The sequence below is a fragment of the Octopus sinensis genome, linkage group LG6 (genome assembly GCF_006345805.1).
Source record: "Octopus sinensis linkage group LG6, ASM634580v1, whole genome shotgun sequence".
NCBI classification, from domain to species: Eukaryota; Metazoa; Mollusca; class Cephalopoda; order Octopoda; family Octopodidae; genus Octopus; species Octopus sinensis.
In genome coordinates, this window is record NC_043002.1 from 68,077,914 (window position 1) to 68,096,141 (window position 18,228).

Here is an 18,228-nt window from a genome sequence, read left to right on the forward strand (position 1 = left end):
GACCCTAGTACTCAACTGGTACTTGATTTATCGAACCCGAAAGGATGAAAGACAAAGTCGACCTCGGTGGAATTTGAACTCAGAACATAGCGGCAGACGAAATATCGATAAGCATTTCGCTCGGCGTGCTAACGATTCTGCTAGCTTGCCGCCTTCTCCCATATATTAATAATAATAATTGAGAAATGATAATAATTATTATTATTTCACAAGAAAAATTAGAATAAATTTTATTTTGTTAGCTTACTGACTTCTTTTGAAAATTTTCTCTTGACAATCAGAAAATAGTTATAAATAAAACAAGTTCTGCACTTCAAAATGCACTTTAAGTCAGTCAAACATATTTCTCAAAATCTGGACATTCGACTGCTGACTTAAATGCAACAACGGTGTATTTCCGGTTGACAAATCGCTTCTGCCATACACTTTGCCTTACATCCCGTGCAGAAAATAACAATAAATGAATGGAAACCGTTATTACCAAGTGTCTAAAAAGTACACGAAGTTCTTTGTCAACTTCAAATTGTGTTGATCAGCAATTTAGAATTGTGTACTGGAGTTTTTCTCACCTGTTTATTTAACACACCGGGTCTTTAGCCTCGCAGACTATCAGCATGGTTGACACTAGTGGCAACCTTTCAGATTCACCCTATGACAACATTCCTCCAACTCAAATCCAACGACAGCACTTTTATGCTTTGTATACTTTCCACTCGACCAGGTAATCTTTCGCATTATTCGAATGTCATGATACAACAATATCATATATCCATTTTTATGTGTGTGTGCGCGTGTGGATGTGTGGTCAGTAAGTGTTTTGCTGTCAAGTCTAAAGTACACACGTCTTACAAAAGTTTTGCTTATTTATTTATTTATTTATTCAGTGATTTCTGTTTAGTTCTTTTAGTTATTAGTTTATTCACACTTGTCTTCTTTGATCTTCGTAGCTGACAGAAAATCATGTTCAACGTAGGCAAAAGTAACCATCTTATATAAGAATGTACTGCTTCTGCTGCTAAAAAGTGTCTTCTGGGGCTTATAGACATATCTAAACCACAGACACGTACAAGACCGAGACGATGTTTCTTTATCTATAAGCTCATATGGATTTTCATTGTGTACGATTCACTCTAGCTTTCATGTTATTGATCTTGTTTATTAAGGACAAAGAACGTGTAGCAACACACACACACACACCACACACACACACACACACACACACACACACACACACACACACACATATATATATATATATATATATATATATATATATATATATATATATATATGGGTGGTACTTTCGCGTTGGAAAGTCAAATAGGATTTTCTTTGGTCTGTATTAGTTACATGTAAACATGTACAAATGATAAAGAATTATATGGGTCAAAGCTGCTAAGCTTTCGAATGCCAGATCATCTGTTTGGCATGGAAATAGCGATACAATCAACATAACACATTCATACATACATTCACCTTAATACATTTCGATGTAAACAAACCGTGTCTATTTTCTTTGTCATGAAGTTCTAGGTTGTCTTACATTTCATTACTATTTTCATAAATGGATCGTTATATATAAAGCTTCCCCTCTCTGTACATATTAATGATTTAAAAGAATTGATTTTTTTTTTAATCAGTAGTAACTTTAAATCGATTTCCTTTTTCTTTTTTTTATAGATATTTTTTTTCGTAACTTTCTCGTCGATCTTTGATTAATGCGTGTCACTTTCACTCAGATTGTTTAGAATTTGGTGATGATTGATGTTCGAAATGTGATTTGAAGGAATTTTGGTTGCCGTTCTAGCAAGTCAAGCGACTGCATAGAGGCGAAAATGCTTTTCTTTTAACGAAACATTGCCGAAAAATTAATTTGTTTCTATTTTGTAGTTTTAAAGACAAAATAAATAAATTATTAACTGGAGTTTTGTTATCAGCTTTTGGAAACTCTAACTTAAGCTTTCCCTGCAGAATGTCATCAGTATGCTCTGATAATAATTTTTAACTAAATGAAGGAAGTTTTTGGCCCGTGTTCGACCACCGCAGTCAAAGTAATTTTATATTGTGGAAAAGTAAATCTATAAAATAAATAAACTGTTATAGGCCATATTGATCAGAAATAGCAATGGTAATCTTTTGAAATGATTGCCCACCACCTCTATCTCGACCTTATTTATACCATCATTGAAATTCTTTGAGATTGATTTCATCTTCGCTCCTTTCCTTCACCTTTGGTGAATGTCGCTTAAGACTAACTGAGGTTACCAGGCGGTGTCCACGATTAAGGCACTCGATCCTGTTTATAAGTGTCGTATATCATCACTGAAATTCTTTCACGTAACTCTTAAAAATTCTTCAATGTTTTGGGTTTTTTTTCTTAGCATGATACCTAACGGACACAATATACCGTATGTTTGTGCACTGACAACTAGCAGGATAGGTGAAATACCTACTATCACAACATACTATTGTAGTAACAAGCATGTATATTAAACTCTCTTCCGTCAGAATATTATTTAAACCACGAGCAGTTTTAGTTTCTCTAACGAAATCTATTTCTGCAAAAGGGGAAATGGTTGTTATGCTATTCAACAAACTAGCCAAATTTAATAGCTACAAAATTTTCAAAAATCGTGTACAACCCCCTCCCCTCTTTTATGAAACAACTGTAACGCCAAAATATCACCTATGACAACTGGCTACAGCTACAAAAATCTTCCGCGGCTGCCAAATCGATTTATTACAACCGTCATTGTAAGGATATGGAAGTTTGGTAAACCCATTGGCTTCAGTTTCCGGACATCTAGGTCAAATGAATTCACAATGTTTATATTTATTTATATATATATATATATACACACGCACACACTTTTATTAGTTTTAATCTCATTGGACTGTAGCCATTTGTGGGTATTATCGATTATATTGACCTCACTACTTGATTGACTAGTATGCATTTTATTGAATTCAGAAGGATGAAAAAGTAAAAATCAGTTTAGAGGGGTGTTTGCAGGCATACATGTACGTGTGTGTATGTGGAGGTGGCAGTAGTAGTAGTAGTGTCTTTAGTCATAGAACTAAGACATCTACAACTAAAAAAAAAAAAAAACGTACTCAACGTGTTTGGAGGCAGAGTCTGTAAATTGACATTTCGAAGTATACTTAAAAATTGCAAGAATTTTTCATTTGGAAAACAGCAAAACTGCTTCTAGATTGTTACAGTTTTGGATATAACTAAGAAATGATGTTGGAAAATGTTCACTGTAAAGTGGTACTGGTGCAAGTTTGTGTGATTGTATGTGTACACAACAGCATGTCTTTTAAATTCTAAGGTTCTGCATGGGTTGTGAGGATAGAAAAGTTGAGGAGGGAGGGAAAGAAAGGATAGACTGTTTGGCCTTCAAGATATAAATGTACATATTTACATACATAAATCGTACAACAACGAGGGTTCCAGTTGATCCAATCAATGGAACAGCCTGCTCATGAAATTAACATGCAAGTGGCTGAGCACTCCACAGACATGTGTACCCTTAACATAGTTCTCATGGAGATTCAGCATGACACAGTATGACAAGGCTGGCCCTTTGAAATACAGGTACAACAGAAACAGGAAGGAAGAGTGAAAGTTGCGGTGAAAGAGTACAGCAGTGTTTGCCACCACCCCCTGCTGGAGCCTCGTGGAGCTTTAGGTGTTTTCGCTCAATAAACACTCGCAACGCTTAGTCTAGGAATCGAAACCACGATTCTATAACCGCGAGTCTACTGCCCTAACCACTGGGCCATTGCGTTCCATTCATAAATATATATATATATATATACAGACATATGTGTATATATATTTATGTATAATAATAATAATACCAATGATATCTTTAAAATGTGTCGGAAGTAAAAGAATTTGAATAACAGCTGCGTTTAACTCCATTTATTTATTTATATATATTATTAAAAATATTTCACGTAAACCCGAAGTTTCTATCTTTAAAAACAAGGAGTTACAACCTTTTTACTTGAGTGATTTTTTGATACCCTGGTAACTATTTATAAATTTTTTCCGTGTTAATTGTTAACAAGGGAAAAATACACACATCTATTTATATATACACAGACATATGTATACAAATATATCTACACAAGAGTATGCATACAGATGCACCTATGCAAATAAGTAGCCAAATAAACACATACATTTGGGAAGTTTGTTGGGGTAGAATCCCCAGGCACTTCTTCCATAGGATCCTATCACAAGTATCTGCCATTAAACTTTCCTGCTGAATTTCCAAGCATGACCAACTAAAACTATGGGTGTTATCCACCCACCTCATTCCTGGTCTACCCCTATATCTCTCCTGCTGCTTGGCTTGACTTGAAGAATCCACCTTGCAATTCATCCTGGAACATTCTAATTACATGTCCATAGTACAGTAAATTATAATGATTTCAAATTTTTGCCACAAGGGCAGCTTGGAGGAGGGGATTGACTCTAGTGCATAGTTAATCGACCCCAAAAGGATGAAAGGCAAAGTTGACCTTGGCAGAATTTGAACTCAGAACATGAAGACAGACAAAATATCGCTAAACATTTCACCAGGTGTTCTAACAATTATAATAATAATAATAATAATAATTCTTTCTACTATAGGGACAAGGCCTGAAATTTGGGTGAGGGGAATAGTCAATTACATTGACCCCCCCAGTACTCAACTGGTATTTAATTTATCAACCCTAAAAGGATGAAGAGGCAAAGTCAACCTCGGCACAATTTGAACTCAGAACGTAGTGGCTGACAAAATACCAGTATGCTAACGATTCTGCCTGCTCACCGCCTTAATATACTAGATTACAGTACAATACAGGGAAATGTGTTGGGTGCAATAGAGTATATGACTGGTAAATCAGAGCATAGAGTATCTCTTATGGTTAGGTGTGCATTAGGTGCCAATTGAGAGTGTGCATGTGTGCATACATGCATGAAGACATGGTCATGTACAGATGTGGATGGGTGCATCTCCTGTTGTGTGCACATGCATGTGTGCATATTAACAGTTGGGGTTGTTTGTTAGAAGAGGCCTGTGTACATAGATGCTGTTATGCATTTGTGTGAGCCAGTGTTTTCTTGATATAGTAAAGTGCATGCATGATTGTGTGTAGGAGGTTAACGTAAAAGCAGAGGTTGGGTAAAAGTACAAATGGGACAAAATATTTAGCATTAATCACTCCAGATGGTACTGGAGATTCACCTGTAAGGAATAAGGTATTACTTAATGATTGTTTTTGTATGACCATAATGTGATTCTTTCAGAGTGTATATTTAATGTTTCTCCTTGGAGAACAGAATGTGGGAAGCTTCAATGATGCACACATCACAGGATCAGTGAAATGGTTTTAGTTATTGTTTTCTGATTAATCTCTGCATCTTGACAATGAAGTGACTTTATATTAGGCAGGATTAAAGAAGGAATTAATATTTTGGTAGAGACAGGACTTAAATGAATTACTGATGAGGCCTATATAGGATTACTTTGCTTTGGTAAATGATATCTGATCTAAACATCTAGAATTTAAAGATCAATTTATCAGGTGATTTCAATTATACTTGAGGTTATTTGGATTGGTATTAGTAGTGTGAGGCTGAATCTTTCTAAGGTTGAAAACAGTCATTATCTGGACAAAGTTTGGAGTAGTGAGGCATGAGAATTCGATAGTGCACTTATTAAATATGTTGTAGTACCTGTGTTGGGGTGGAAAATGTTTACTCATATAAAAAATATTTTAGCAACAAATGTTACAAGATTGAAGATGGGGCATATTTTTTTGTAGCTCCTGGTTGACTGATGCTTTGTAAGTGACTCTAGGAAATCTGCCTCAATGAACTCCATCTGACTTGTGCAAGTATGGCAGAGTGGACATTAAAACAACGATGAAGATAATGATGGCTACCTCCATAAAACCATCTGCATTGCATCCAGTTTTTATTGCCAATAACAAATGTCCTTACGTTTTCTGCTTCACTTGCACCCTATCTTTCTTACCATTGTGAATTACCCTTGACATCATAAAAGTTACTTTCCATTCTAGGTCCAAACCACGGAAGTGTCAAGAGAAAAGTGAAGCTGCAGTAGAGGACCAAGAGAAGGGTGATGATGACATTGAAGAACTAAGGTAGGATACGTATATATATATATGATGGATCCTCTTGTCATGAATGACAAATGAAGATTTAGCAAAGTGATAATGATGTTCTATGGATGTAAACATGTCTCTTGAGGTCTTCTGGTGCCTTGCAAACTTTAGGCTTTTGTCATTGTATTTACTATGATTTTGAGTATTAATCTTACATGTGTTCCTTTTTAGTCTTGTCATTAAATTCCCAAACAAAATTTTAATTAAATTTACATTAAATTTTCTTTTGAATTTAATTATTATTACTATATATGTGTGTGTTTATGTTGAGTTATAATAAAAACTATTTAACATTAAATGGGAGAAGTACTCAATACTTTTGTGAAATACATATTATTGTACTTTTCCAAGAAGAGGAGTGGCAGTGACTTTGAAATTTCAGTCTGCTAGTCTTCATAGGACAGTCTGACAAAATCTAGCTGGTCAAAACTTCGAAGTCACTGTCACTCCTCTTCTTATATATGTATACAGATGTATATATCTTTTTTTTTTTCTTTACAGTCTTTCTATTGTAGCTACAGATTTAAATGCAGGGATTGAAATTGAGTTGCGGAAGTGTTTGGTACAGCGTTTATCGAAAGGTGTTGACTGCATTGGTAGCGGAAATGTTGTTAGCTTAACTTCTAGGTGAATATTGAAATCCTCTTTTTTAAATCCATGAAGATTTAGATTTTGAAATATTTTTATGGAATTTTCTCTCTTTGGATTATGGATATGCTCCATAAATTTTCTTTTCTTTACCTTTATCCAAACTTTAGTTATAATTATTTCTTTTGATGAGGCATAATACCATCTCTTACCAAAAGAATCCCACGGTGAAATGAAACCTGGTACTATGCAGTTGCCAAGCGATCTTCTTAACCATGCAACCATACCTGCTTTCTTCAAATCTTTCTGATACTTGTAAATGTCAATACATTCTTCATTATTATAACTAGCAAAAAGACTGCCTTCCTGGTCGTTTTCTGCTGGTCACTAAATAATATTTACATTTCTGATTCCCAACTTGTATCATTTTTCTGATATGTTACCACTAATTCTCTTCTGTATCTTTTATTTGTCTAATAGTATTTACTCAGTCAGTAGATAAATTTAGAATTGTAACAAGGGATATTAAAAGTTATAATTACCACTTTAGAAAGCATATTTTATAGTGTGCATGTAGGAAGGTTTCAAATATAGGTATTTTACAATGAAATGCAATTTCACCAGTTTGTAATGTTTCGAGTTAATTCAATGAGGTTAAATTGTAGTGACTGGCAGCAAGGTTCATTGAATGAGTGATGAAAGAGAATCAGATCAGGAAGCAAATGTATAAAGAAATAAACATACTTTATTAAGGAGAGGACACCCTCTTGTATGAGTGGCAGTAATTGGTATTCTTTTCTACTCTAGGCATGAGGCCTGAAATTTTGGGGGAGGGGGCCAGTCAATTAGATCGGCCCCAGTACGCAACTGGTACTTAATTTATCGACCCTGAAAAGATGAAAGGCAAAGTCGACCTCGGCGGAATTTGAACTCACAACATAAAGACAGACAAAATACTGTTAAGCATTTTGCCCGGCGTGCTAATGTTTCTGCCAGCTCGCCACCTTGCAGGAGTAATTGATATTACAGTATGCATGTGAATGTATGAACAAATAATAATGCGTGTAAAATGAATAAGTGATTTCAGGTGTAGAGATGGCTGGAGGCATTTGACAAACTTACTATGGCATGGTCCTTAGTGGTTAGTATGTTGCCTAGATTAAATGAGTTGTAAGATGTGTGGTGTACAAAGTAAATGTCAGCATGTCGTTACGTGTGCTTATAATCACTGAACAGTTTGACAACGTCATATCAGCATGTTGATGTCTCAACAGCAGCTCTCTCTGACACTTGAAAAGACCATGTTGCCACATGTATCCTTCTGCAGACAGTAGTAAATGGATGAAATGGGCAAAGGATGACTGTGCTATGCTGCAACAACAAAACTGCTAACATGTCTCACTACAGAATAATACTAAGCACTCAAACACAGTAAGCACTCAAGCATACTAAGCACTCAATTTATGAAGAAATCAGGTATTATGGAGGGCAGCCTCTTTATTTCCACTAGTATAAAGAGAAATATTAGAAATCTTACCTCATAATGTAAGATGACTATGCTGTAGTGAATAGAAATTACTTTTATGTTTGAATTGCTTAGTTGAAATCTTCAATAATAAAAGATGATTGAAAACCAATTTTGATAAAAAAAATATATATTACAATTGGAATTTGTAAGAATTTTCTAGATAATATAGACTTTAATAATTACTTTCCTTTAGTAAAAGTTGTATACTCCAAGCTAATTAATAAGCAGCTTTCTTTATCACATAGATGTACACATATTAACTCTAGCACTTTGCTCAGCTCCACAATAATATTTCTCTCAGATTATGATTGAAACTTAAATTCAGTCAGTCATTGTACAAATTTCAGAATTCTATTTGGTTGACTAATTCATACTTTAAATTAAGGATCAGGTCTCCACTCTTAGACAAAGGACAGGACTCTACCTGTCCAGCTGAATATTGATCCATTTCACAGTAGAGTAGCTAACAGTTGTATTATTTAGCTCCACCTCAGCATTGATATGTAACATTCCATCCATGACTGCTCTCTCTCTTTCTTTATCAAGGACAACCTTAAAAATAACATTGTCTTCTTTTGACTTGCCTGCTATTTTTAACTGGTAGTATAAACCATTCTGTGATTTTATTTATTATTATACCTGATTCATTTTTGTTTCAATTTTATAAAAAAGAAAGAAATTCTTTTTCAGTGAAAATTCAGATTTTCCATCAGTCTGCTATTATTGTCTATGGAAATCTGATTCAAATCCTGCCTGCAAAAGTACACCGGTGCTACCCCCGTCACCAAAATCTCGGACTACATCTACTGGAGATTATCTAGTGTGTTTCCTGTTTAGTCAAGAAGATTCACTTGAACAATATCCTTTACTATTAACTTGTGTTCATCTCTTTCTATTATTTTTATTCTCTTTTTGTTTTTGCATTGAGTTAAGCACGAATTATTGGAGTTATTTTCCATTTTGTTTTCTCTTTTAATTACAGAGACTAATGGTCCTTTTTGAACTTAGTGATTTAGCTTCTTGTTAAAGGACTGGATGCAGAATGGCTCTGTTCTACATAATGTGTACATGTGTGTTGGTTTGTTTGTGTCTCCTTATCTTGACATTATGCAATAGTTGTAAGCAAGCATCATCTCTATGGTAGAAGACACTTGCTTACAGTATCATGTAGAGGGAATGAACCTGGAACCACATATTTGCAAAACAAACTTCTTAATTATACAGCCATGTTTATGTACATACGCAATATCAGATACCATTTACAATCTGTTAATATTTGTTATTCGCTTTCTTGGTCATGTTTGCTTCGAAGGAATGGAAACAAAATTCAGAAGACTGTTCTTATTGGGGACAAGACAACTTTTCTTGTACTGGTGCCAGAATAAAATGTACCCAATACACTTAGTAAAGTAGTTGACAAACAAAGACAACATTGAGAGTAGTCTCTTTTTATCTGGCTGTTGATATGACAGCTTCTCTAGTGCTGTTACCACAATAATATGCATCCAGTACACTCTGTAAGTAATTGATAAACAAAGACATCATAGAGGGTGGACTAGCTGAGGACATAGCAATCTCTCTAGTGCTGGTGCCACATTAAAATACACCTAGTACAATCTGTAAAGTGGTTGGTGTTAGAAGGCTATCCAATTGTAGAAACCATAGCAAAAGTGAAGTATAGGAGTAAGATATGATCCTTTGATTTGTTTTAGAGGACAATCATCTGAATAAGAATGGATTTAGACTATGGAAATCTGTTCAATCTATGCCAGACTGGAAAGTGTCACAGAACAATGATGATGATTACAACACCGTTAAAAGTATTGGAACACACAGGAATCTGTTCCTGATAAACTGAAGGCCTTCTTTTATTTATAGAATTTAACTTAATCATCATCTTATATAATGAAAGAATTATAGAATCAGGTGTTGCACATCATCATCATCATTTAATGTCTGTTTTCCATGCTGGCATGAGTTGGACGGTTTCACTGAGGTCTGGAGAGCCAGCAGCTGCACGAGACTCCAATCTGGTCTGGCAATGTTTCTACAGCTGGATGCCCTTCCTAATGCCAACCACTCCAAGAGTGTAGCAGGAGCTTTTTACGTGCCACCGGCACATGAGCCAGTCAGGTGGGCCTGGCATCGATCACATTCGGATAGTACTTTTTACATGCCACTGGCACGGGGGCTAGTCAGTGGGTACTGGCATCAGCCACGTTTGGCACATTTTATTATTCATCTCAGTTGTCTTGACTTAACGAACTGTTTGAAGATCCATAAATATTGGTATTTAACCCTTTAGCATTCAGATTACTGTCAAATGCAATGCTTTTTTATTCACATTGTTTTGAATTAATCATGTATTATTTCATAACTTCAAGATTTCAATAATGTGATTGTATATTTTAAGAATGATATTGCAGGTAGGTGTGAGAGGCCAAATCTGGCCAATTTGAACATAAACCAGGTAGAATATTTCAGCTAGATATGACCGAATTTACTGCTAAAGGGTTAAACAGTTACTTTTTTTCTTTTGTCTGCAAAAGCAATAAATAAATAAATAAAATCAGAGAGTAATTGATAAATTACAGAGATGTACTTGCATAGCAAGTGACCTGATCTGAGATTGTGTGCTGGAACAAAAACAATTGCAGCATGGAAGGTGTTTATAAGCCATTTAAGAAACATACAAAAACCATTAGATTCACTTCAACATTTGAATTTAGTTTGTCAAAATATTTTCGTTGCTTTGAGACCGCGACCTGTTCACTGACAAAATTCCATGCTCACGGTCTCAAAGCAATGAAAATATTTTGGCAAATTAAATTTAAATGTTGAAGTGAATCTAACGGTTTTTGTGTTCCTTAAATGTCTTATAAACACCTTCGACGCTGCAATTGATAAATTAATCACCCATTTTTACAGATTTCTATGCAACCATCTACATCTTTTGATTCTCCTTAACACCTGCCTACCTTTCGTGTTGATCTTGATGATTATAGTGGAGGTGTTCTACAATACCTTGATGCCGAGGTAATATAGTCACTCATATTTTATGATCTTTGAAACTAAACCAACATAAATGTGTATGATTAATTTAAATGTTTTGTCTTCAGGTTATTTCTTTTGTTTGTTTTGTTTGTGTTTTTTTTTTGCATCTTGTAACTTAATCAGTTTCTTACACTCCATATTAGTGTGACTTTTGTAGTTTTTGTTTTATATATATCAGAATGTATTTATTTGATTTTTGTTTGTATTGCTAACTAAGAGAAATGGCTTATTATGACAGAATAGAAAGTAATTTGCTTGTCTAATTTAGTGTGAAACCTTGTATTGTTTACATCTATAAACACACACAGACACACATAATAAATATATATATATACTTTATTAAAAAGCAGCAAAAATATTACAAAAACTGTTACTCAGAGTTTCATGTTCCTGTTCGTCGGACAGTTTTGTTTAGAATGGAGCAAGATAAAGTTATATGCAGAAATACAATTAGTTTGATAGATACACATTTGAAAATGGTTTTATTTCATTGGTCCTTTCAACTAATGGTCTTTACAATGACCAGTTGCATGCAATAACAAATTGCGGTATAAAATCATATTGTTAATAAAAATCAAAGAAAACCTTAAATCAAAACTAGCTTATAAAGAAGGACAGAGTAAAATAATTTGCTGTAAAATATTAATAAATTAATTCAAAATTTTAATTTATTAATTGATTAATATTTTACAACTAATTATTTACTCTGGGTATTCAGGCTCTGTCCTTCTTTATAAGCTATTTTTTATTTAAGGTTTCCTTTGATTTTTATAATAATATGATTTAATACCGCAATTGGTTATTGCATGCAACCGGTTATTGAAAGGACCAATGAAACAAAACCATTTTCAATTATGTATCTATCAAACTAATTGTATATTTTTGTTCCATTCTAAACAAATTGTCTGATGAACAGGAACGTGAAACTCTGAGTAACAGTTTTTGTGATATTTTTGTTGCTTTTTAATAAAGCATATTACTCTACCTCTGGTATTCGAGTACTATTTTTTCCACCTTGTTTCGCATTTATGTGCTTACTCTGGTATATATAATATGTATATATATATATAGTGTGTTTGTGTATGTTTGGATTGTTGATATTTAGATTTAGTTTTTGTTGTCAAAACTTGATTTTATATAGCATGATATAGATACTAATATCGATAGATAAATAGATATTTTGTATATTCATATAGGAGAACAATATCATTGTCTCAGTATCTATTGTCAGTTGGGTATACATAATTATTAACCAACATCAATCTTGTCGCCAGACTTTTAATTTCACTGTGAAGTTAATTTAATGTTAAAACGACCACCTGAATACATTTTTGCCGTTTCAAATTATGTTTTTTATGTGGTCGATTCATTATTTGTAGGAACAATGTTATATGGCTGTCTCTCTTAAAGAAAAAAAATTCACTGGAATGATTTCTTTTCGTTTAGCCTAATTGTCATTAGTAGTGGTGGGGTGAAGGGCTGTATAGTTCATTGAATCAACCCTAGTATAATACTGGTACATATATATTTCATTGGTTCTGGAGTCAAAACTTTCATGAATTGAATGCAGTGAATTGTTAATTATATGTTAAGTGTAAGGCAGCAAGCTGGCTGAATTGTTAGCATGCCGGACAAAATGCTGCGAAGTATTTTGTTGTCTGTCTTTACATTCTGAGTTCAAATCCTGCCAAGGTTGTCTTTGCCTTTCATCCTTTTGGGGGTCACTAAAATAAGTACTACCTGAGAACCGGAGTTGATATAGTTGGCTAGCCCTCTCCCCTGAAATTGCTGGCCCTGTGACAAAATTTGAAACCAGTTGTATGTTAAGTGACTGGCATAGTCTTTGAACATTTGAAGTGCTTCCACCTCTCCATTTAATAGTAATAATAATAATAATTTTTTCTACTATAGGCACAAAGCCTGAAATTTTGTGGTGGAGGGGTGAGCTAGTTAATTATATCAATCCCAGTGTTCAGCTTGTACTTATTTTATTAACTCCGAAAGAATAAAAGGCAAAATCAACCTCTGCAGAATTTAAATTCAGAACTTAAAGGTATTTAAAATGCAGTTATCCATTTTGTCTGATGCTCTAATGATTATGCAAACTTGCTGCCTTTATAATAATAATAATAATAATAATTATTATTATGATAATAACAAGAGCGCTCAGAGAGTGCAAACCTCTGCCAAGGCAACACCAATGTCCTCTCAACGATTAGCCAGAGATGATTTTTAAAATGAGAATATCTGAAATTAGCTCGACTGCTCTTACAAATAAGAATACTATAAATGAACCTGACCGCTCTCAAAAATTAAGTAAAAAACAAGGAAAATAATCCAGAATCTTTATCCGGTACTGGATTGATCCCCAAATCTAACCAGTTCATGCCAGTTACAAGGCCAAACATCACCAAAAGTTTCATTTGAATCCATCCAGCAGTTCTTGAGATATCTTGTCCATGGACAAACATGACTGCAAACAATACCTCCACCTTCGCTAAGGCAGAAGTAATAAATGATAATAATAATCATCCTTGTTTAACGTCTGCCAAAACAGAAGTTTTGGATGAAAGAACAGTTTATTATATTGACCCCAGTACATGACTGATGCTTTATCTTAGTTATTGCCATAAAGAGGAAAGGTGAAGTTGATCCTAGCAGCGACTGAACTCAGAATATAAAGGAACATAAGTCTATTCTACTGAACATTGTCTGCCGCACTTCCAATTTCTTGAACTCTCACAGCCTTATTCAACCCTCACAATATGGATTTATCCCAAACTGCTGTGGCCATCTCATTGAGTTTCTTGAAGACATCACCTGGATCACTGATGGCAGCTTATGGGTGGATATTATCTATCTTGACTTTGCTAAAGCCTTCAATTCTGTGCCACATAAACGACTTATAGCAAAACACTCTGCAATGGGTTTGAAAGAGGATCTTTATAACTAACTGAAGCCCTTTATTATCAGTCGAAGAGAGGTTCTCCTGGTTTTAGGACAGCATTCAGCATCCTATAAGATGACATCTGTTCTTGGAACCCTGTTGTTTGTTGCATATATTAATGACAAAGATGCCAACTTAAAGAATGTTACACTATTGAAATATGCAGATGACACCAAACTGTACCTTGAGATATAATGAACAGACCCTATATGCTATAGATCTTTCCTGCAATCAGACCTGGACATAATGCAGCAATGGATTATTGGCTGACAACGCAAGCTCACTGTGGACAAATGCATTTTGGGAGGAAAAACCCAATGTTTACATACTCCCTCTACAATACCAATCTTAAGAAATCTGCTAGTGAACATGACCTGGTCAACTACAATTCACCTTGGACAAACCATATTTCTAAAATTGTCAAGAAGGCTGAGGATGTCTTAAGCATCATTTAGTTTGCAGCACCAGTCTGGAATCCTTATCTTGGAAACTATTCAGAAATGTGCAACCAGACAAATACCCACCGTCATTACTCTGAATCTTCCTGGCAAATGACTTCCAAGACACTCACAAAATTATGCACCATCATTCCAACAACAACCTTGGGCACCTTTTTGAATTCCATATGTCTAACACTCTTCGGTATGCTTACAAAATCAAAAAAACAACACCGCACCCATGACTTAGAAACTATTTTTGATGTTCAGAATTTCTGAAGCATGAAATAAACTACTCACATCAATTGTTAGCTGTCAGGACAGTACATCCATCAAAACTTCCATGCTTCTTGAAATTCACCAACAGTACACCTGATGTCCCCTTCCCCCCTTTTTTTTAAACGATTCATTCACTGTTCACTTCCTGTACATTATTCTATGTACTGCCCATGCACTTGTGGCTACTTTCTCTTAGTTGTGTACCTGAGCACTGTATACAAGAAGTTCATTATATACATTATATATAGAACTGTTTTTCGCAGTTAATTTTCAATTAAATTTCCAGTGGATTTATCTGATTTCCACAGAATGTTCAAGAAATTGCAATAATAAATTGTGATGAAACATTAGATTAACTAAAATGTTTGTTCTTTTCCCAAGAACAATAGTGAGTGAGAGAGAGAGAGAGAAGAAAATTAGGCAACTGAGAATGATTGGCCAAAAGTTTTAATAAGAGAAGATTATTGCTTGCATCAAATAACTAAAAACCTAGCTAGATTCATTAACTTATTAAAACTAGTTTCTTTTTTTTTTATTAATAACATGCATTTTTACTTAAGATTGTTACCATCAACACCTGGATAAAGTTTGCATGTTCCTACTTTTGGACTTAGGAAAAGTATCTAAAAACTCCTTATATTTATGTTATTTAAAACTGAAAAATATAGTTTATTAATTTCTCATAATTTGATGACTTTGTTGGTAATAAAGGATTAAAAATATTTCAAAACTAGCATATACAACTTATTTTCAATTTATCAAGATTGATGTAACTCTTCTTGGAGGCGGATACACAATAAAAAGAGCATGTAGCATTATGTAATAAAATACAGATTGACTTTGTTTATTGAAGTAAACAACATTGTTGAAATATTGTTCATTTCAATAAGCAAAGTCAATCTGTATATATTACATATTGCATCATACTGTTCTGATTGTGTTGTATTATTATTATTATTGAGTGACAGAGCAGTGCATGCCATCAAAGTGACACTGGGGTAAAATATACGAAGCCTAGTATACCCATCATGACTACCCTCGTCTGATAAGGGTACACCAGGCACACGCATTACAACTATATGTGCGCAACATAGTGATCTCATATCAAGATAAACAATGCATGACCTTGCAGGTGGGACCCAGTTAGAATTTTCTTCTGGTCGAGTAACCCATCCAGCTCAAAAGGTCCCTGAATAAGAGTTGTTTAAGGATGTTGAACGAAACACCTATGTTTCCAGAGGTGAATTATTCAAACCCCAAAGAATCCCTCTCAACACATGGCTATGATGCTCCCCCACTACTTCTACTTGTGATCAGAGATGCATATATCATCAGCCACTAAGGGACATGGTCAACTGGTTAAGGTCAAACAACTGACAAGCAAATCTGTGGTATTGAGCAGAATATTTGCTGTAGCCCATCTTTTATTATTATTATTATTATTATTATTATTATTATTACAGTGGCAAACTGGCAGAATCGTTAGCATGCCGGGTGAAATGCTTATCAGTATTTCATCTGTCTTTACATTCTGAGTTCAAATGCCGCTAGGGTTGACTTTGCCTTTCATCCTGTCGGTGTCGATAAAATAAACACCTGTTGAGTACTGGGATTAATGTTATTGACTTACTCCTCCCCCAAAACTTCAGGCCATGTGCCTTCAGTAGAAAGGATTATTATTGTTATGAGTTTTTCTTTTTTCGATTTTGTTTCCATTTCTTACTGAGTGCCTTCACATAGGGCAAAGACATTCACTGTATACATCAATAGGCCATTAAAATAAGCACACCAGTTTATTCGTTTACAAAATCAAATGAAGCTATGTAGAAAAAAGAAAAAGAAGACAATAGCTCTCACAGCAACAATACTCTTCTCAATAAATGTGATGTTCCAGTTAAAACAGTCTCTTGCACTTCTTGAAAATTATTATTATTATTATTATTATATTTTTTCTGACTCCTATCTGCAGGGAATTTTTTGCAATCAATGAAATAATCTGTATTATACCAGTATTGATCCAATTGCCTATACAAATCTTTTCCATTGGCAAAATTATATTATTACTATAATTTATTACAATTTAAACAAAAATTTGTTGCAATTTATTAGTTAATTGATTTTATTAAGAATATATTACGACATTAGTTTTGTTTTTACTATCAGATATGAAATGTTTAAATCAGAAATTATTAGAAATTAAGTTAGAAATGGGCAGCTTCAGAAATTTGGTTTTCATGTTCATGTATTTATGCTTTCTAAAATTTTATATTCCAACTCCAGAAAGTTAGTTTTTACATTAAAAATTTAACTCCTGAAATTTAAAATGTTAAGATAAAATGCAAATATCTATTTAATCTGATGCCATCGGAATATGTATTTATGTTATTTCCATTGCTTATTTAGAAATAATTTTTTTTATTTTATTCAATCTAGAATTTAATCAATGTTGGCTGGTTTTCCATGAACTTTATAGCACTGGCATTTAATTTTTTTTTCTTTTCTTTAAATCCTTATTTACTGCTTTGATGTGTGTTTTTTGTTTTGTTTTCTTTTTTTTTTTATTAATGTGTATTAACTATGTTTCAATGATATAGATTACCAAAGTGACAGACAAAAACAGCAAGGTACTGAATGATTTTGCTATTCCTTCACAATCACTGTAGTTCACCTGGTCGCAGCTGCTGTTTCTTATAGCTGCCCAACACTCACTCATTCATTTTAGAGAGTTACAGTTTAATACATTAAACTTGGCAACTTTGTCCTCTTATTACATCCTGATTTGTAAAGATTACAAAAGATTTCAAACAAACAACATATACACCGAAGAGTTGTGTACAATATATTTACCAAATTATAGACATTATATGTAAACATATTGGGCTTTTATTAGATTAAATATATTAGTCTCTTTTTAAACAGATAGAATGATGTATAGCAGTGTAAGTATGTATAAAATTATGCATTCCTCTATGTATGTATGTATGTATATATATATATATATATATATATATATATACACATGTACGTTTCAGGTATGCATAATAAATAATAGGAAATGCATCTATTACATAAGATCTTTCTCAGTTAAAATATTTCAGTATATATATATATATATATATATGTAAAGGTGCGTGGCTTAGTGGTTAGGGCATTTGGCTCATGGTCATAAGGTCATGAGTTCAATTCCCAGCGACACATTGTGTCCTCAA

General features: G+C 33.9%; 1 protein-coding gene across 2 annotated transcripts in view; it reads left to right on the forward strand.

Annotated features, from left to right (window-relative positions):
- The first annotated feature begins 364 nt into the window (after positions 1 to 364).
- Positions 365 to 18,228, forward strand: part of LOC115212983 (protein Njmu-R1) — a 45,856-nt gene continuing 27,992 nt past the window's right edge. Inside the window, exons 1-6 of one of the 2 annotated variants that reach the window (XM_029781849.2) lie at positions 365 to 721; positions 6,082 to 6,165; positions 6,688 to 6,813; positions 8,993 to 9,160; positions 11,281 to 11,338; positions 17,614 to 17,643. In XM_029781849.2, coding sequence (XP_029637709.1) covers positions 615 to 721; positions 6,082 to 6,165; positions 6,688 to 6,813; positions 8,993 to 9,160; positions 11,281 to 11,338; positions 17,614 to 17,643 — 573 coding nt within the window. In that variant the 5' untranslated portion in view covers positions 365 to 614. The remainder of the gene's footprint in view (positions 722 to 6,081; positions 6,166 to 6,687; positions 6,814 to 8,992; positions 9,161 to 11,280; positions 11,339 to 17,613; positions 17,644 to 18,228) is intronic. The other variant, XM_029781850.2, reaches the window with a different exon arrangement.